General features: G+C 39.0%; 1 protein-coding gene across 2 annotated transcripts in view; it reads left to right on the forward strand.

Annotated features, from left to right (window-relative positions):
- Positions 1-20,528, forward strand: part of DNAAF4 (dynein axonemal assembly factor 4) — an 82,117-nt gene that overhangs the window by 12,610 nt on the left and 48,979 nt on the right. For both annotated transcript variants that reach the window (XM_030878751.3, XM_030878750.3), the window contains exon 3: positions 4,032-4,165. In XM_030878751.3, coding sequence (XP_030734611.2) covers positions 4,032-4,165 — 134 coding nt within the window. The remainder of the gene's footprint in view (positions 1-4,031; positions 4,166-20,528) is intronic.

The following is a 20,528-nucleotide window of genomic DNA, read 5'->3' on the forward strand; positions in this document are numbered from 1 at the left end:
GCTTGCCAGGGAGGTTGCGGGGCCCTCAGGAGCTCAGAGTAATCCACATTAAAACGATGGTTTCCCTGTTTTTCTCTTTCTGACTTGCTTCACTCTGTATGACAGAGTCTGGGTCCATCCACCTCACTACAAATAACTCAATTTCGTTTCTTTTTATGGCTGAGTAATATTTCATTGTATATATGTGCCACATCTTTATCCATCCATCTGTTGATGAACACTTAGGTTGCTTCCATGTCCTGGCTACTGTAAATAGAGCTGCAGTGAACATTTTGCTACATGTCTCTTTTTTTTTTTAACATCTTTATTGGGGTATAATTGCTTTACAATGGTGTGTTAGTTTCTGCTTTATAACAAAGTGAATCAGTTATACATATGTTCCCATATCTCTTCCCTCTTGCATCTCCCTCCCTCCCACCCTCCCTATGCCACCCCTCCAGTCGGTCACAAAGCACCGAGCTGATATCCCTGTGCTATGCGGCTGCTTCCCACTAGCTATCTACCTTACGTTTGTTAGTGTATATATGTCCATACCTCTCTCTCGCTTTGTCACAGCTCACCCTTCCCCCTCCCCATATCCTCAAGTCCGTTCTCCAGTAGGTCTGTGTCTTTATTCCTGTCTTACCCCTAGGTTCTTCATGACATTTTTTTTCTTAAATTCCATATATATGTGTTAGCATACAGTATTTATCTTTCTCTTTCTGACTTACTTCATTCTGTATGACAGACTCTAGGTCTATCCACCTCATAACAAATTGGTACATGTCTCTTTTTGAATTAAGGTTTTCTCAGGGTATATGCCCAGTAGTGGGATTGCTGGGTCATATGGTAGTTCTATTTGTAGTTTTTTAAGGAACCTCCATACTGTTCTCCATAGTGGCTGTATCAATTTGCATTCCCACCAACAGTGCAAGAGTGTTCCCTTTTCTCCACACCCTCTCCAGCATTTATTGTTTATAGAGTTTTTGATGATGGCCATTCTGACCAGTGTGAGGGGCTACCTCATTGTAGTTTTGATTTGCATTTCTCTAATGATTAATGATGTTGAGCATTCTTTCATGTGTTCGTTGGCAATCTGTATGTCTTCTTTGGAGAAATGTCTATTTACGTCTTCTGCACATTTTTGGATTGGGTTATTTATTTTTTTGATATTGAGCTGCATGACCTGCTTGTAAATTTTGGAGATTAATCCTTTGTCAGTTGCTTCATTTGCAAATATTTTCTCCCATTCTGAGGGTTGTCTTTTGGTCTTGTTTATGGTTTCCTTTGCTGTGCAAAAGCTTTTAAGTTTCTTTAGGTCCCATTTGTTTATTTTTGTTTTTATTTCCGTTTCTCTAGGAGGTGGGTCAAAAAGGATCTTGCTGTGATTTATGTCATAGAGTGTTCTGCCTATGTTTTCCTCTAAGAGTTTGATAGTGTCTGGCCTTATATTTAGGTCTTTAATCCGTTTTGAGTTTATTTTTGTGTATGGTGTTAGGGAGTGTTCTAATTTCATACTTTTACATGTACCTGTCCAGTTTTCCCAGCACCACTTATTGAAGAGGCTGCCTTTTCTCCACTGTATATTCTTGCCTCCTTTATCAAAGATAAGGTGACCATATGTGCGTGGGTTTATCTCTGGGTTTTCTATCCTCTTCCACTGATCTATATTTCTGTTTTTTTTGCCAGTACCATACTGTCTTGATTACTGTAGCTTTGTAGTATAGTCTGAAGTCAGGGAACCTGATTCCTCCAGCTCCATTTTTCGTTCTCAAGATTGCTTTCGCTTTTAGGCATCTTTTGTGTTTCCATACAAATTGTGAAATTTTTGGTTCTAGTTCTGTGAAAAATGCCAGTGGTAGTTTGATAGGGTTTTCATTGAATGTGTAGATTGCTTTGGGTAGTAGAGTCATTTTCACAATGTTGATTCTTCCAATCCAAGAACATGGTATATCTCTCCATCTATTTGTATCATCTTTAATTTCTTTCATCAGTGTCTTATAATTTTCTGCATGCAGATCTTTTGTCTCCTTAGGTAGGTTTATTCCTATGTATTTTATTCTTTTTGTTGCAATGGTAAATGGGAGTGTTTTCTTGATTTCACTTTCAGATTTTTCATCATTAGTGTATAGGAATGCCATAGATTTCTGTGCATTTATTTTGTATCCTGCTACTTTACCAAATTCATTGATTAGCTCTAGTAGTTTTCTGGTAGCATCTTTAGGATTCTCTATTTATAGTATTATGTCATCTGCAAACAGTGACAGTGCTACTTCTTCTTTTCCAGTTTGGATTCCTTTTATTTCTTTTTCTTCTCTGATTGCTGTGGCTAAAACTTCCAAAACTATGTTGAATAAGAGTGGTGAGAGTGGGCAACCTTGTCTTGTTCCTTATCTTAGTGGAAATACTTTCAGTTTTTCACCATTGAGGATGATGTTGGCTGTGGGTTTGTCATATATGGCCTTTATTATGTTGAGGAAAGTTCCCTGTATGCCTACTTTCTGGAGGGTTTTTATCATAAATGGGTGTTGAATTTTGTCAAAAGCTTTCTCTGCATCGATTGAGATGATCATATGGTTTTTCTCCTTCAGTTTGTTAATATGGTGTATCACATTGATTGATTTGTGTATTTTGAAGAATCCTTGCATTCTTGGAATAAACCCCACTTGATCATGGTGTATGATCCTTTTAATGTGCTGTTGGATTCTCTTTGCTAGTATTTTGTTGAGGATTTTTACATCTATATTCATCAGTGATATTGGCCTGTAGTTTTCTTTTTTTGTGACATCTTTGTCTGGTTTTGGTATCACACTCCTGCCCTTCTTATCACTCCCCTACTTCACACTCTCCTACCAAGTTTCCTCTCCCCTCCTGTTTTTTTCTTCTTCAAAGTCCAGATCCCTTCCTTATCCTTCTTCCCCTAAGATAATTTACCCCCTAATGGATCACAGCCTGCAGTTTCTAAAATACTGAGTGACTGAATAAAAAATAATTGTGAATGGTAAAGTCTGTATGTAACATGTCATGTTACTTTGTAATTTTTACTAAGGCTGGCTCTGTACTCTTCATATGTATCACTATAAATCACCATTTGTATTTTTGAAGGTGATTGATTATATCAGATGGTCCCAACCCAACTTCTCTTCTAGGAGACCCCCCAGAGATGATTTATTGTTATCAGGTTTATGAGCAAATAGCTCTAGTTTCTCAACAGAGAGAGAGGAGAATAAATGTGTTCTCTTTCCTCCCATCTTGTCCCCTCTGGCTCCCTTTCCCTCTCCCCCTCATTCCGCAGTCCTCTCTCTCCCTCTTGTGACCCTCTCCTCCTCTCCCTCCCCTCTCTCCATCCTCATTCCCTCTGTTATTTCCCCTCTCCATTGTTCCTCTTCTCTCTTATTCATATCCTCCCTCTCTGTCTCTCTCTCTCTCTCTCTCTCTCTCACTCTGTTTGTCTATCTCTCTCAGTGCACAAAGGCATGCATTCTTTTTCTAAATTTTATTTGTGTATTTATTTTTGGCTGCATTGGGTCTTCGTCACTGTACGTGGGCTTTCTCTAGTTGTGGGGAGCGGGGGCTGCTCTTTGTTGTTGTGCACAGGCTTCTCATTGCGGTGGCTTCTCTTGTTGCTCTTGGAGCACGGGCTCTAGGTGCGGGCTTCAGTAGTTGTGGCACATGGGCTCAGTAGTTCTGGCTCTTAGGCTCTAGAGCACAGGCTCAGTAGTTGTGGTGCACGGGCTTAGTTGCTCCCCGGCATGTGGGATCTTCCCAGACCAGGGCTCACACACATGTCCCCTGCATTGGCAGGCGGATTAACCACTGCGCCACCAGGGAAGTCCCAAGGCATGCATTCGTTACTAATTCATTACTATTACAGTTACTTGCTTACCTTTTAGTATTAGCTTCTTGACCAGTTTAATATTGGGATATGTTTTCACTTCTCCATGTGAGGTTGGGTCCAAAAACATCTTATCCCAAATCAGTATGTAAGCAGTTTCTCCTGAGTAAAACAAATTCATCATGATCCTAATTTATTGATATTCCTTATGTTTTAGTTGACAAAGAGATGATGCAAAGAATAAGGGAAAAATCTATCCTACAAGCACAAGAAAGAGCAAAAGAAGCTATGGAAGCAAAAGCTTCGGCAAGGCGGGAAGATCAAAAATATACACTAAATGTCATGATGAAGGTAAGTTGAAGATTCATAGGAAAGTCCTTTAATTAAAGATGTAGTAATTGCAATGATAATTTGTTGCAACCACTGTATTTCCTCACCATTTTGTTCATACTTTGGTTACAGGCCTTGCTGTGTTATGTAGGCTATCTACTATTGATGTGTATTTCTGAAAATCTGTATGAAGGTTGAGAGTATAAGGTTGAACAATAGGTTTACTTGTTTGAGGGAAAATGCTCTATTTCCAAGGGAATAAAACAGTTACAAGGTTTTATGCTGTAAATGTTTTACTTCTTTTTTAATCTTGGAATTGTTGGACATGATTATTTAAAACAAGAAAAGCATAGATTGAACACTAAATATTGACCAATTAATATCTTTTAACTGTTGAGCCTTTCAAGTTAAATCTTTAATCAGCAATATATTTTTTGAGATATAATTCACATACCATACAGTTCACCCATTACAGGCTTACAATTCAATCGTTTTTAGTATATTTAGAGTTGTAAAACCATCACCACAATCAATTTTAGAACATTTTCATCACCCCAAAAAGAAACCCTGCACCCATTAGCAGTCACTCCCCATTCCTCTGAACCGACAATCTACTTTCTATCTCTATAGGTTTACCTATTCTGACTAATTTTTACAAATAATTTCCCATCTCAAATTCTCATTTTTGACATTTTGAAATGATTAAGGAATCTATAATAAGCATTATGTCATCAAGAGTCCTATGGACTCATGACTGTTCTTTTGCATTTGGATCACTAGTATTGTTTTTATAATCAACAGTTCATAATTCCAAAGATTTCTCTGCTTCTTTTATCATTTTTACTTGACTTTTAAATGTCACCAATGGTTAATATACTTTTTTTTTTACTTAATAGTCGAACACGTGGTCATCCGTCCAAAGATTCCTGCTTTCTGTATACTTGATGAGTTACACCTTTTCTTGATCATGTTATCAATACTATCAAACTTTAAGCAAAATACTATAAAATTTGTGGCAACAAATAAGTATTTACTGAACTAATAAAATAGTTAAACAATGGCACACACACTGCTGCATTGGTAAACATAACAAAGCTGAACAATTGATTGGCAGGCAGTACCACAATCCTATACCTTGAAGTTATTCGTCTACTGACATATGAAAGCCTGACTTTGGTAGTATTGGAAAGGTGCTTTAGGGGCATTAGTGTATAAAGAATGAAGCTATAGATCACATTGAAGTATAGAACCTATGAAAGTCTATACCCTATACTACCAACTATTCATTTTGTCTGTCTCTTTCCCTGAGCAGTGTTGAGAGTTGAGACTACATTTTCTTTCATCCTTATCATAGCAGTTGCCAAGTAAATAGTAGGTGCTCAAACAGTTGAATGAATTAATGTGAATATATTGTTCGAGTACCCTGTAACCATAGTATAGTTCTATTCTGGTAGATAGATGTAGCTATTTTTACTCTGTCCAATATTAGACACCATTCAGAAAAGAGCAAAAAAGAACTTTGATGTTCCATTAAGAGCAAATGAAGAGATATGATGACAAAAGGCAACTCCTTATTAGCTTAAACCATAAATTAGCTTAAAACTTGAATTACATATACCACAAAATAATGGGGTTTTTTAAGTAGTAACCTTTTCTTTTAAAAATTAATTAATTTATTTATTTTTGGCTGTGTTGGGTCTTCGTTGCTGTGCGTGGGCTTCTCCCTAGTTGCAGCGAGTGGGGGCTACCCTTTGTTGCAGTGTGCGGGCTTCTCACTGTGGTGGCTTCTCTTGTTGCAGAGCACAGGTTCCAGGTGCATGGGCTCAGTAGTTGTGGCTCATGGGCTCTAGAGCACAGGCTCAATAGTTGTGGCTCATGGGCTTAGTTGCTCTGCGGCATGTGGGATCTTTCTGGACCAGGGCTCGAACCTGTGTCCCCTACATTGGCGGGTGGATTCTTAACCACTGCACCACCAGGGAAGCCCTAATAGTAACCTTTTAAAAATAATTAGCAGGACTAGTGCTAAGACTCACTGTGTCAGTTTGCTATGCTGTATAGTATAAGTCTGCTTGGGCTACCGTAACAAAATACCAAAGAGTGGATGACTTGAACAACACACATTTATTTTCTCACAGGTCTAGAGCCTAGAAGTCTCAGATCAAGGTCCATTGGGGTTGGTTTCTGGCTTGCAGATAGCTGAGAGAGAGAAAAAAATCTCTGGTGTCTCTTCTTATTAAGAAACTAATCCTATTGTATCAGGGCCCCACGCTTATGACCTCATTTAACCTTAATTACTCCTCAGCAGCCCATTTCCAAATGGGAGTTAAAGCTTCAGCATATCTGGGGGAACACAAACATCTAGTCAATAACACTGTATAAAAACTATCCAGAATTTAGTAGCTTAAAACATTTATTTTCTCACGATTCTATATGTTGGTCAGGCTGTTCCTGTGGTCTGAGGTTGGCTTGATTGTGGCTGGAAGTTCTAGGATGGCCTCACTCACATGTTTAGAGCCTTGCCAGGGAAAGCTGAGCCCCTCTCCATGTGGTATGTCATTCTCCAAGAGGCTAGCACAGGCTTCTTTACTTCATAGTTAGTGTTCCTGGTGGCAAGAACGGGAAAGCCCTAATGCAGAAGTGCTTTTAAAACCTCTGAAGTGGGAAAGCCCTAATGCACAAGCCCTTTTAAAGGCTCTGCTGTGTCACATTTGCCAATGTCCCATTAGCCAAATGTCCCATATATCCAAGCCCAGATTAAGGGTTAGAGAAATAGACTGCACCTTTTCTAGGAAAGAAAGATTAAGTCACATCGCAAAGGGGCATGCATATAGTTATGGGAGGAACTTGTCGTCATTTTACAACTTAGTTGGAATTGAAAATGTTAGGATTTAAACAATAAAGATAATTTGATTGATCCAGCAGGAAAAGTTCCGCGATAGAGCAGTAAATCCAAGCTCTGACTCCATCTCTCTGCAGCATCCTTAGCACTGCTTTTTCTTTGTGTCTGCTTCATCCTTAGGCTGACAGGGAGATGATCCACATCTTCACATAAGCAGGGGCCAGCAGGAGACAGGCTGTCTATTCTGTTGGCTCCCTTTCAAGCCCCATAAAACAATTGCTTTAGGTATTGTAGAATGATATTTCAAATGGTAATCACTTTTACACATGCTCAAATAAATCTTTACTTCAAGTCTGTTGCTTCAAACTTGGTTTGCTGCATCCACTTCTCATTATCTTTGCTGCTGATCTATCATTCATTTAGCAGACATTTATTGAATACTGTGAAAGGTACTGAGACAGAGTTGAACAAATCAGTCTTCACTTTCTGTTTACTCATAGTATAGAGAGGGTGACAGACAAGAACAAACAAAGATTACACCATAGTATGCATAAGAAGTCATGGGCAGATAAAGAGAAAACACTGGCAAAAGGTTGGTGTTTCAGTCTGAGAGGCTGGTCAGGAAATACGAAGCAATGTTGTTTGTGCTGAATACTGGAGAATAAGCCACAGTTACCTGGGGATAAATGGGAAAATGACGTTACAGTTAGTTTGGATAAGTGCCTGACAGAGTTTGGCACAACAAGGAACATTTGTTGATCAGAAGTAAAACCTTGATATTTAGAAAAATCTCCTGAAGGGAACTCTTTAGGAATTTTCAGCAAGAAACCCAAAATAATTGGGTTTGTGTTTTGGAAAGCTCATTCTGGGGAGTGAGTTTGAGAGGTTGCAGGGTGGAGGCAGAGCTTTTGTATTCTTAAGACGGAAGGATTTTGAACATATTTATACGTTGAAGAAAGAAGCCAGTAAAGAGTGAGAGATTGATAATACAACTAAGAGAGAGGATTGATGATGAAGCAGTTTTTTTTTTGTGGTGGGATGAAGGTTGGAACAGGTGAAAAAATTAAATCTTAGGTAATAGGGGATATTTTATCTTTTGACCCTAAAGGGCAGGAGTAAAGAATAACTAAGCATTTGGAAAATTCTTAGAGACACAGATAGTTAAAGTAACCCTTTTTTTCCTTGGTGAAGGTAGCAAGGTCATCTACCCAGACTGTGAAGAATTGAGGTGGGGTAGGAGTGATTAATGAAAGGTTGGAATATTCATGGCAGACCAATCTGAAACATGCTTTTTTCCCCCTCTTTATTTTGGACTGCTATTGCCTACGTTTCCTGTTTTCTTCACTCTTTTGTTTTATAGGTTGCCTTCTTCTATTTTGAATTTTTTGGTTTTATTTTGTTTCATTTTCTACTTTAGGGGACCCCATTTCCCACTAATTTTTAAACTAAACAGGTCAGATTTGAAGTGCTTTCTTCTGATATTGTTTTCTTAAAGTTGAAACTCAGAAACTTTAACTGTAAAACAACTTTGCCTGATCATGCAGATGAGGTATGAGTTGCTTTCTAGAGTTGTCTAGATTATACTATAGGGCCTTTAAAAAGCCCTTATCAGTGAAACCACATGCCCTGTTTATTAGAAGCATGTATAACTAAGGGATAGAAAGGCCACAAGTAACTACTTGCTCATTTTTTATTCTATGCAATTGTAAATGTGATTGTTTTGTTTATTTATTTATTTGGCCACATGGCTTATGGGATCTTAGCTCCCTGGCCAGGGATTGACCAGGGTCACAGGAGTGAAAGTCCGGAATCCTAACCACTAGGCCCCCAGGGAACTCCTGTAAATGTGATTGTTTTTTAAATTTCTCTTTCTGATAGTTCATTGTTAATGTGTACAAATGCAACAGATTTCTGTATGTTAAATTTATATTATCAAACTTTACTGAATTCATGTATTCTAATAGTTTTTTGCTGGCATCTTTAGGATCTTCAATAGATAGTATCATGCCATCTGCAAACACTAACGGTTTTACTTCTTCCTTTCCAGTGTGGCTTCATTTTATTTCTTTTTCTTGTCTGGTTGCTATGGCTAGGAATTTCCATACTATGCTGTATAAAAGTGGCAAGAGTGGGCATCCTTGTCTTGTCCTGATCTTAGAGGAAATGGTTTCAGCTTTTTACCATTGAGAATGATATTGTCTCTAGGTTTGTCATATATGGCCTTTATTATGTTAAGGTATGTTTGCTCCATACCCACTTTGTGGACAGTTTTTTATTTTTTTACATCTTTATTGGAGTATAATTGCTTTACAATGTTGTGTAGTTTCTGCTGTATAACAAAGTGAATCAGCTATACATATACATATAGCCCCATATCCCCTCCCTCTTGCGTCTCCCTCCCACCCTCCCATAAAGCACTGAGCTGATCTCCCTGTGCTATGAGGCTGCTTCCCACTAGCTATCTGTTTTACATTTGTTAGTGTATATGTGTAAATGCCACTCTCTCACTTCATCCTAGCTTACCCTTCCCCCTCCTGTGTCCTCAAGTCCATTCTCTACGTCTGCATCTTTATTCCTGCCTGCCCCTAGGTTCTTCAGAACCTTCTATTTTTTTTTTTTAGATTCCATATATATGTGTTAGCATATGGTATTTGTTTTTCTCTTTCTGACTTACTTCACTCTATAGAACAGACTCTAGGTCCATCCATCTCACTACATATAACTAAATTTCATTTCTTTTGGGGCTGAATAATATTCCATTGCGTATATGTGCCACATCTTCTTTATCCATTCATCTGTTGACGGATACTTAGGCTGCCTCCATGTCCTGGCTATTGTAAATAGTGCTGCAATGAACATTGTGGTACATGACTCTCTATTTTTTTTTATATTGTGGTACGTGAGCCTCTCACTGAAGTGGGTCAAAAAAGATCTTGCTGTGATTTATGTCTTAGAGTGTTCTTCCTGTGTTTTCCTGTAAGAGTTTTATAGTGTCTGGCCTTACATTTAGGTCTTTAATCCATTTTGAGTTTACTTTTGTGTATGGTATTAGGGAGTGTTCTAATTTCACTCTTTTACATGTAGCTGTCCAGTTTTCTCACCACCACTTATTTAAGAGGCTGTCTTTTCTGCACTGTATATTCTTACCTCTTTATCAAAGATAGGGTGACCATATGTTCGTGGGTTTATCTCTGGGTTTTCTATCCTCTTCCATTGATCTATATATCTGTTTTTGTGCCAGTACCATACTGTCTTGATTACTGTAGCTTTGTAGTATAGTCTGAAGTCAGGGAGCCTGATTCCTCCAGCTCCATTTTTCTTTCTCAAGATTGCTTTGGCTATTCGGAGTCTTTTGTGTTTCCAAACAAATTGTGAAATTTTTTGTTCTACTTTTGTGAAAAATGCCATTGCTACTTTGATCGGGATTGTATTGAATATGTAGATTGCTTTGGGTAGTAGAGTCATTTTCCCAACGTTGATTCTTCCTATCCAAGGACATGGTATATCTCTCCATCTATTTGTATCATCTTTAATTTATTTCATTAGTGTCTTATAATATTCTGCATACAGGTCTTTTGTCTCCTTAGGTAGGTTTATTCCTAGGTATTTTATCCTTTTTGTTGCAGTAGTAAATGGGAGTGTTTCCTTAATTTCTCTTTCAGATTTTTCATCATTAGTGTATAGGAATACAAGAGATTTCTGTGCGTTAATTTTGTATCCTGCTACTTTACCAAATTCATTGATGAGCTCTAGTAGTTTTCTGGTAGCATCTTTAGAATTCTTTATATATAGTATCATGTCATCTGCAAACAGTGACAGTTTTACTTCTTCTTTTCCGATTTGTATTTCTTTTCCTTCTCTGATTGCTGTGGCTAAAACGTCCAAAACTGTGTTGAATAATAGTGGTGAGAATGGGCAACCTTGTCTTGTTCCTGATCTTAGAGGAAATGGTTTCAGTTTTTCACCATTGAGAATGATGTTGGCTCTGGGTTTGTCATACATGACCTTTATTATGTTGAGGTAAGTTCCCTCTATGCCTACTTTCTGGAGGGTTTTTATCATAACTGGGTGTTGAATTTTGTTGAAAGCTTTTTCTGCATCTATTGAGGTGATCATATGGTTTTTATCCAATTTGTTAATATGGTGTATCACATTGATTGATTTTCGTATATTGAAGAATCCTTGCATTCCTGGGATAAACACCACTTGATCATGGTTTATGATCCTTTTCATGTGCTGTTGGATTCTGTCTGCTAGTATTTTGTTGAGGATTTTTGCATCTATGCTCATCAGTGATGTTGGCCTGTAGTTTTTGTTTTTTGTGACATCTTTGGTTTTGGTATCAGGGTAATGGTGGCATTGTAGAATGAGCTTGGGAGTGTTCCTCCCTCTGCTATATTTTGGAAGAGTTTGAGGATAGGTGTTAGCTCTTCTCTAAATGTTTGATAGAATTCACCTGTGAAGCCATCTGGTCCTGGGCTTTTGTTTGTTGGAAGAGTTTTAATCACAGTTTCAATTTCAGTGCTTGTGATTGGTCTGTTTTTATTTTCTATTTCTTCCTGGTTCAGTCTCAGAAGGTTGTGCTTTTCTAAGAATTTGTCCATTTCTTCCAGGTTGTCCATTTTATTGGCATATAGTTGCTTGTAGTAATCTTTTATGATCCTTTGTCTTTCTGGAGTGTCAGTTGTTAATTCTCCTTTTTCATTTCTAATTCTATTGATTTGAGTCTTCTCCCTTTTTTTCTTGATGAGTCTGGCTAATGGTTTATCAGTTTTGTTTATCTTCTCAAAGAACCAGCTTTTAGTTTTATTGATCTTTACTGTTGTTTGCTTCATTTCTTTTTCATTTATTTCTGATCTGATCTTTATGATTTCTTAACTTCTGCTAACTTTCGTTTTGTTTTTTGTTCTTCTTTCTCTAATTGCTTTAGGTGTAAGGTTAGCTTGTTTATGTGAGATTTTTCTTGTTTCTTGACGTAGGATTGTACTGGTATAAACTTTCCTCTTAGAACTAACTACTTTTGCTGCATCCCATAGGTTTTGGGTCATTGTGTTTTCACTGTCATTTGTTTCTAGGTATTTTTTGATTTCCTCTGCGATTTCTTCAGTGATCTCATGGTTATTTAGTAGTGTATTTTTAGCCTCCATGTGTTTGTAATTTTTACAGTTTTTTTTACTGTAATTGGTATCTAGTATCATAGCGTTGTGGTCAGAAAAGATACTTCATACGATTTCAATTTTCTTAAATTCACCAAGGCTTGATTTGTGACCCAAGATATGTTCTATCCTGGAGAATGTTCCATAAGCACTTGAGAAGAAAGTGTATTCTGTTGTTTTTGGATGGAATGTCTTATACCTATCAGTTAAGTCCATCTTGTTTAATGTGTTATTTTAAGCTTGTGTTTCCTTATTTATTTTCATTTTGGATCATCTGTCCATTGCTGAAAGTGGGGTTTTAAAGTCCCCTACTATGATTGTGTTACTATCGATATCCCCTTTTATGGCTGTTATCATTTGCCTTACGTTTTGAGGTGCTTCTATGTTGGGTGCATAAATATTTACAATTGTTATATCTTCTTCTTGGATTAATCCCTTGATCATTATGTAGTGTCCTTCTTTGTCTCTTGTAATAGGTTTTATTTTAAAGTCTCTTTTGTCTGATACGAGAATTGCGACTCCAGCTTTCTTTTGATTTTCATTTGCATGGAATATCTTTTTCCATTCCCTCACTTTCAGTCTGTATGTGTCCCTAGGTCTGAAGTGGGTCTCTTGTAGATAGCATATGTACGGGTCTTGTTTTTGTATCCATTCAGCCTGTCTGTGTCTTTTGGTTGGAGCATTTAATCCATTTACATTTAAGGTAATTATCGATATATATGTTCCTGTTACCAGTTTCTTAATTGTTTTGGGTTTGTTATTGTAGGTATTTTCCTTCTCTTGTGTTTCTTGCCTAGAAGAGTTCCTTTAGCATTTTTTTTTTTTTTTTTTTTGTGGTACGCAGGCCTCTCACTGCTGTGGCCTCTCCCGCTGCGGAGCACAGGCTTCAGACGCGCAGGCTCAGTGGCCATGGCTCACGGGCCCAGCCGCTCCGTGGCATGTGGGATCTTCCCGGACCGGGGCACGAACCCGTGTCCCCTGCATTGGCAGGTGGACTCTCAACCACTGCGCCACCAGGGAAGCCCTAGCATTTTTTTTTTTTTTAAAACTGGTTTGGTGGTGCTGAATTCTCTTAGCTTTTGCTTGTCAGTAAAGGTTTTAATTTTTCCGTTGATTCTGAATGAGATCCTTGCTGGGTAGAGTAATCTTGTTTACAGGTTTTTCCCTTTCATCACTTTAAATATGTTCTGTCACTCCCTTCCGGCTTGCAGAGTTTCTGCTGAAAGATCAGCCGTTAACCTTATGGGGATTCCCTTGTATGTTACTTGTTGCTTTTCCCTTGCTGCTTTTAGTATTTTTTCTTTGTATTTAATTTTTGATAGTTTGATTAATATGTCTTGGTTTGTTTCTCTTTGGATTTATCCTGTAGTGGACTCTCCGTGCTTCCCGGACTTGATTATTTCCTTTCCCATATTAGGGAAGTTTTCCACTATAATCTCTTCAGATATTTTCTCAGAGTCTTTCTTTCTCTCTTCTTCTTCTGGGACCTGTATAATTCGAATATTGGTGTGTTTAATATTGTCCCAGAGGTCTCTGAGAACGTCCTCAATTCTTTTCATTCTTTTTTCTTTATTCTGCTCTGCAGCAGTTATTTCCACTATTTTATCTTCCACGTCACTTATTCGTTCTTCTGCCTCTTTTATTCTGCTATTGATCCCTTCTAGAGAATGTTTAATTTCATTTATTTTGTTGTTCATCATTGTTTGTTTGCTGTTTAGTTCTTCTGGGTCCTTGTTAAACGTTTCTTGTATTTTCTCCATTCTATTTCCAAAATTTTGGATCATCTTTACTTTCATTACTCTGAATTCTTTTTCAGGTAGACTGCCTGTTTCCTCTTCATTTGTTTGGTCTGGTGGGTTTTTGTTTTGCTCCTTCATCTGCTGTATATTTCTCTGTCTTCTCATTTTGTTTAATGTACTGTGTTTGGGGTCTCCTTTTCGCAGGCTGCATGTTCGTAGTTCCTGTTGTTTTTGGTGTCTGCCCCCAGTGGATAAGGTTGGTTCAGTGGGTTGTGTAGGCTTCCTGGTGGAGGGGACTGTTGCCTGTGTTCTGGTGGATGTAGCTGGATCGTGTCTTTCTGGTGGGCAGGACCGTGTCTGGTGGGCAGGACCGCGTCTGGTGGTGTTTTGGGGTGTCTGTAAACTTACCATGATCTTAGGCAGCCTCTCTGCTAATGGGTGGGGTTGTGTTCCTGTCTTGCTAGTTGTTTGGCATGGGGTGTCCAGCACTGGAGCTTGCTTACTTGGCGTTGAGAAGGAGATCTTTGAGAGAGCTCTCGCCGATTGATATTACCTGGGGCCGGGAGGTCTCTGGTGGTCCAGTGTCCTGAACGCGGCTCTCCCACCTCAGAGACTCAGGCCTGACACCTGGCTGGAGCACCAAGTCCCTGTCAGCCACAGAGCTGAGAAGAAAAGGGAGAAAATAAAAGAAAGAAACAAAAAATAAAGTTATTAAAATAAAAAATTATTAAAATACAAAAATTTAAAAAGTAATAAAGAAAGTGAGCAACCAAACCAGTAAACAAATCCAGCAATGATAACAAGCCCTAAAAAACTATACTAAGATAAACATAACAGTCAGAAACTAGTCAGTTGCATACAGCAAACCCCAAGTCTACAGTTGCTCCCAAAGTCCACAGCCTCAATTTTGGAATGATTTGTTGTCTATTCAGGTATTCCACAGAAGCAGGGTACATCAAGTTGATTGTGGAGATTTAATCTGCTGCTCCTGAGGCTGCTGGGAGAGATTTCCCTCTCTCTTCTTTGTTCGCACAGCTCCCAGGGTTCAGCTTTGGATTTGGCCCCGCCTCTGCATGTAGGTCACCCTCTGGCATCTGTTCTTTGCCTAGACAGGAGGGGGTTAAAGGAGCACCTGATTAGGGGGCTCTGGCTCACTCAGGCCAGGGGGAGGGAGGGGTATGGAATGCGGGGCGAGCCTGCAGTGGCAGAGGCCGGCGTGACGTTGCAGCAGCCTGAGGCGCGCCGTGTGTTCTCCCGGGGAAGTTGTCCCTGGATCACGGGACCCTGACAGTGGTGGGCTGCACAGCCTCCTGGGAGCGGAAGTGTGGATAGTGACCTGTGCTTGCACACAGGCTTCTTGGTGGCTGCAGCAGCAGCCTTAGTGTTTCATGCCCATCTCTGGGGTCCATGCTGATAGCTGCAGCTTGCGCCCATCTCTGAAGCTCATTTAGGCGGTATTCTGAATCTCCTCTCCTCATGCACCCCGAAATAACGGTCTCTTGACTCTTAGGCAGTTCCACACTTTTTCCCAGACTCCCTCCCGGCTAGCTGTGGCGCACTAGCCCTCTTCAGGCTGTTTTCACTCAGCCAACCCCAGTCGTCTCCCTGGGGTCTGACCTCTGAAGCCCAAGCCTCAGCTCCCACCCCCCACCCCCACCCTGACGGGTGAGCAGACAACGTTCTCAGGCTGGTGAGTGCTGTTTGGCCTGATCCTCTGTGCGGGAATCTCTCCGCTTTGCCCTGCGCACCCCGTTGCTGTGCTCTCCTCTGTGGCTGTGAAGGTTCCCCCCTCTGCCACTCACAGTCTCTGCCCGTGAAGGGGCTTCTAGTGTGTGGGAACCTTTCCTTCTTCACAGCTCCCTCCCACTGGTGCAGGTCCCATCCCTATTCTTTAGTCTCTGTTTATTCTTTTTTCTTTTGCCCTACCCAGGCACGTGGGGAGTTTCTTGTGTTTGGGGAAGTCTGAGGTCTTTTGCCAGCGTTCAGTAAGTGTTCTGTAGGAGTTGTTCCACATGTAGATGTATTTTTGGGGAAGAAGGTGATCTCCATGTCTTATTCCTCTGCCATCTTGAAGGTCCTCCCCTGTGGACAGTTTTTATCATAAACGGATGTTGAATTTTGTTGAAAGCTGTCTGTGCATCTGTTGAGATGATCTTATAATTTTTATTATTCAGTTTGTTAATATCGTGTGTCACATTGATTGATTTGTGGATATCCTGGCATCCCTGGGATGAATCCCACTTGATCATGGTGTTTGATCCCTTTAATGTATTGTTGGATTCAGCTAGCTAATATTTTGTTGAGGATTTTTCCATTTGTGTTCATCAGTGATACTGGCCTATAATTTTCTTTTTTTGTGGTGTCTTTGTCTGGTTTTGGTATCAGGGTGATGCTGGCCTCATATAATGACTTCAGATGCATTCCTCCCTCTTCAGTTTTTTGGATTAGTTTGAGAAGGGTAGATGTTAACTTTTCTTTAAATGTTTGGTAAAATTCACCTGTGATACTGTCTGGTCCTGTACTTTTGTTTATTGGGAGTTTTTAAAATTAATAATTTCAATATGAACCGAATTGGTCTGTTCATATTTGTATTCCTTCTTGATTCAGTCTTGGGAGATTTTACGTTTCTAAGAATTATCCATTTCCTTTAGGTTGCCCATTTTATTGACACATAACTGTAGTAGTCTCTTATGATGCTTTGTATTTCTGTGGTGTCAGTTTTAACTTATCTGTTTTCATTTGTGAGTTTATTTATTTGGACCCTCTCTTTTCTTGATCTGTCTGGCTAAATGTTTATCAGTTTTATCTTTTGAAAGATTCAGCTCTTAGTGTCATGGATCTTTTCTGTTGTTGTCTGTCTCTTTCATTTATTTCTGCTCTGATCTTTATTATTTCTTTCTTTCTACTTTGGATTTTATTTGTTCTTCTTTTTCTAGTTCTTCAGTTGTAAGATTAGGTTGTTTACTTCAGATTTTTCTTGTTTTGTGACGTAGGCTTGTATCGCTGTAAACTTCCCTGTTTGAACTGCTTTTGCTGCATGCCGTAGATTTCGGATCATTGTGTTTCTGTTTTCATTTGTCTCCAGGTATTTTTTGATTTCCGCTTTGATTTCTTCAGTGACCCATTGTTTGTTCAGTAGCATATTGTTAGCCTCCATATGTTTGTGTTTCTTGCAGTTTATTTTTTATAGTTGACTGCTAGCTTCATAGTGTTGTGGTCAGAAAACATGATTGATATGATTTCAGTCTTCTTAAATTTATTCAGACCTGTTTTGTAGTCTAGCATATGATGTTTCCTGGAAAATGTTCCATGTGTACTTGAAATGTTTATTCTGCTGTTTTTAGATGAAATGTTCTATGTATAAATATATATCTATTAAGTTCATCTGATCTAATGTGTTATTTAAGGCCAGTGTTTCCTTATTGATTTTTTTTTTGTCTGAATGATCTATTGATTTAAGTGGGGTGTTGAAATATGCTACTTTTACTGTGTTAATGTCAGTTTTTCCCTTTATGTTTGTTCATATTTGCTTTATGTATTTAGGTGCTCCTATGTTGAGTGAACATATATTTACAATGGTTATATCTTCTTGTTGGATTGATTCCTTTATCATTATGTAAAGTTCTTCTTCATCTCTTGTTACAGTCTTTGTTTTAAAGTCTATTTTGTCTAAGTATTGGTACCCCAGCTTTCTTTCCATTTCTCTTTGCATGAAATACCCTTTTCCATTCCCTCACTTTCAGTCTGTTTTTAGATATGAAGTGAATCTCTTGTTGGCACCATATAGATGGGTCTTGTTTTTGTACATATTCAGCCACTCTGTGTCCTTTGATTGGTGCATTTAGTTCATATACATCTAAAGTTATTATTGATAGGTATGTACTTATTGCCATTTTGTTAATATTTTTGGGGCTGTTTTTGTAGTTCTTTTTTAAAATTTATTTATTTTTGGCTGCGTTAGGTGTTCATTGCTGTGTGGACTTTCTCTAGTTTCAGCGAGTGGGGACTACTCTTCATTGCGGTGCACGGACTTCTCATTGTGGTGGCTTCTCTTGTTGTGGAGCATGGGCTCTAGGCGCACAGGCTTCAGTAGTTGTGGCAGGCGGGCTCAGTAATTGTGGCTCGCGGGCTCTAGAGCGCAGGCTCAGTAGTTGTGGCACACGGGCTTAATTACTCTGCAGCATGTGGGATCTTCCCAGACCAGGAGTCAAACACGTCCCCTGCATTGGCAGGCGGATTCTTAACCACTGTGCCTCCAGGGAAGTCCCTGTAGTTATTTTTTGTTCCTTTCTTATTCATTTGCTCTCTTCCCTTGTGATTTGATGTCTTTCTTTAGTGTTATGTTTGGATTCCTTTCCCTTTTCTGTGTTTCTATTATAGATTTTTGGTTTGTGGTTATGATGAGATTATATATAGTAACCTGTATATGTATGTGATTGTTTTTAGCTCTCCCTCCCCCCACGTTTAATGCTTTTGACATTATCTTTTACATCTTTTTGTTCTGTGTATCCTGTAACTGTCTATTGTGGATATAGGTGATTTTACTACTTTTGTCTTTTAACCTTCCTACCGGCTTTATAAGTGGTTGATCTACTACCTTTACTGTATATTTGCCTTTACCAGGGAGGTTTTTTTTCTTTCATAAATTTCATATTTCTAGTTCTGGTCTTTTCTTTTTTGCTTAGAGAAGTCCCTTTAACATTTCTTGTAAAGCCAGATTAGTGGTGCTGAACTCTTTGCTTTTGCTTGTGTGTAAAACTCTGTATCTCTGTTTCAAATCTGAATGATAGCCTTACCATGTATTCTTGGTTGAAGGTTTTTCCCTTTCATCACTTTAAATATATCGTGCCACTCCCTTCTGGCCTGCAAAGTTTCTGCTGAAAAGTCATCTAACAGTCTTATGGGAGCTCCCTTGTATGTAGCTAGTTGCTTTTCCCTTGATGCTTTTAAGATTCTCTCTTTATCTTTATTTTTTGCCATTTAATTACAGTGTGGCTTGGCGTGGACCTCGTCAGATTGATGTTATTTAGGACTCTGTGCTCCATAGACCTGGATGTCTGTTTCCTTTCCCAGGATAGGGAAATTTTCAACTCTTATCACTTCAGATAAGTACTCTGCCCCCTTCTCTCTCTCTTCTCCATCTGGGACCTCTATAAGGCGATTGTTTGTATGCTTGTTGTTCTAGAGGTGTTTAAGACTGTCCTCATTTTATTTTTAATTCTTTTTTCTGTTCAGCTTCGGTGATTTCTACTACTTTGTCTTCCAGTTCGGTGATCCATTCCTCTGTATCATATAATCTACTGTTGATTCCTTCTAGTGTATTTTTTATTTCAGTTATTGTACGCATCAGCTCTGTTTGGTTCTTCTTTATATTTTCTAGCTCTTTGTTAAACTTCTCACTATGGTCATTCATTCTTCTCCTAAGTTCATTAAGCATCTTTATGATCATTACCTTAAATCCTTTATTGGGTAGATTGTTTGTCTTCACTTTGTATAGTTCTACTTCTGGAGTTTTATCTTGTTCCTTTGTTTGGAACATGTCCTTTGTTGCCGCATTTTGCCTAATTCTTTGTGTTTACAGTAGGTTCCCTACACACAAACAAGTTCCATTCCAAGAGCGTGTTCATAAGTCCAATTTTTTCGTAAGACCAACAAAGTTAGCCTAGGTACCCAACTAACATAATCAGCTATATAGTACTGTAATGTAATAGGTTTATAATACTTTTCACACACATAATACATAAAAAACAAAAAAGAAAAATAAAGAAAACATTTTTAATCTCACAATACAGTACCTTGAAAAGTACAGTAGTACAGTACAACAGCTGGCATACAGGGGCTGGCATCAAGTGAACAGGCAAGAAGAGTTACTGACTGGAGGAGGGAGAGGAGGTGGGAGATGATGGAGCTAAAGGATCGTCAGCAATAGGAGGCAGAGGGCAAGCTGCAATTTCACTCATGCCTGACATTGATGGCACAGGTTCTGGTTCTTTGCTGGATTCAGTTCTATCTACCCTCTTGAAAAAACGATCCAGTGATGTCTGGGTAGTAGCTCTTTTTTTTCTCGTCATAGATGACATGGTGGCACTGGATTGCATTCTGAATGGCTGCTGCAACCTTTGTGTACACTTCTACATTTGGGTCCTGTGCCTCAAAAACTAACAGTGCCTCCTCAAATAAAGAAAATCCCCTTGCCATTTCTTGCATCGTGAATCTCTTCAGTTCTTCAGTTACTTCTTCTTCCTCTTGTCTCTCTTTGTACTTTCTCTGGGCCACTGCTTTCTTGTCATCACCGCTGCTTTTACGCTTGCTTTTGGACATCCTGGGCTTGAAATAAAGATACTGTACAGTAAAGTACACAAAAACACAACCACTGTAGCGGATGCATGTGCGTGGCAACGTACGCCCGGCATGTGAACTAACTCACGTGATTGTATGTGCGAATGCACATTCACATCTTTTTTTTGTTTTGTTTTGTTTTTTTGTTTTCACATCTTTGAAAGTTCTCAACTTGAAGGTTCGTATGTAGGGGACTTATTAAGTAGGTCATTTATATTTCCCAATCATGAAGAAGTCGGCTTGTGTAAAAGATGTCCTGGGACTTCCCTGGTGGTCCAGTGGTTAAGACTCTGTGTTCCCAATGCACAGGG

The sequence above is a fragment of the Globicephala melas genome, chromosome 2, assembly GCF_963455315.2.
Source record: "Globicephala melas chromosome 2, mGloMel1.2, whole genome shotgun sequence".
In the NCBI taxonomy this organism is placed as follows: Eukaryota; Metazoa; Chordata; class Mammalia; order Artiodactyla; family Delphinidae; genus Globicephala; species Globicephala melas.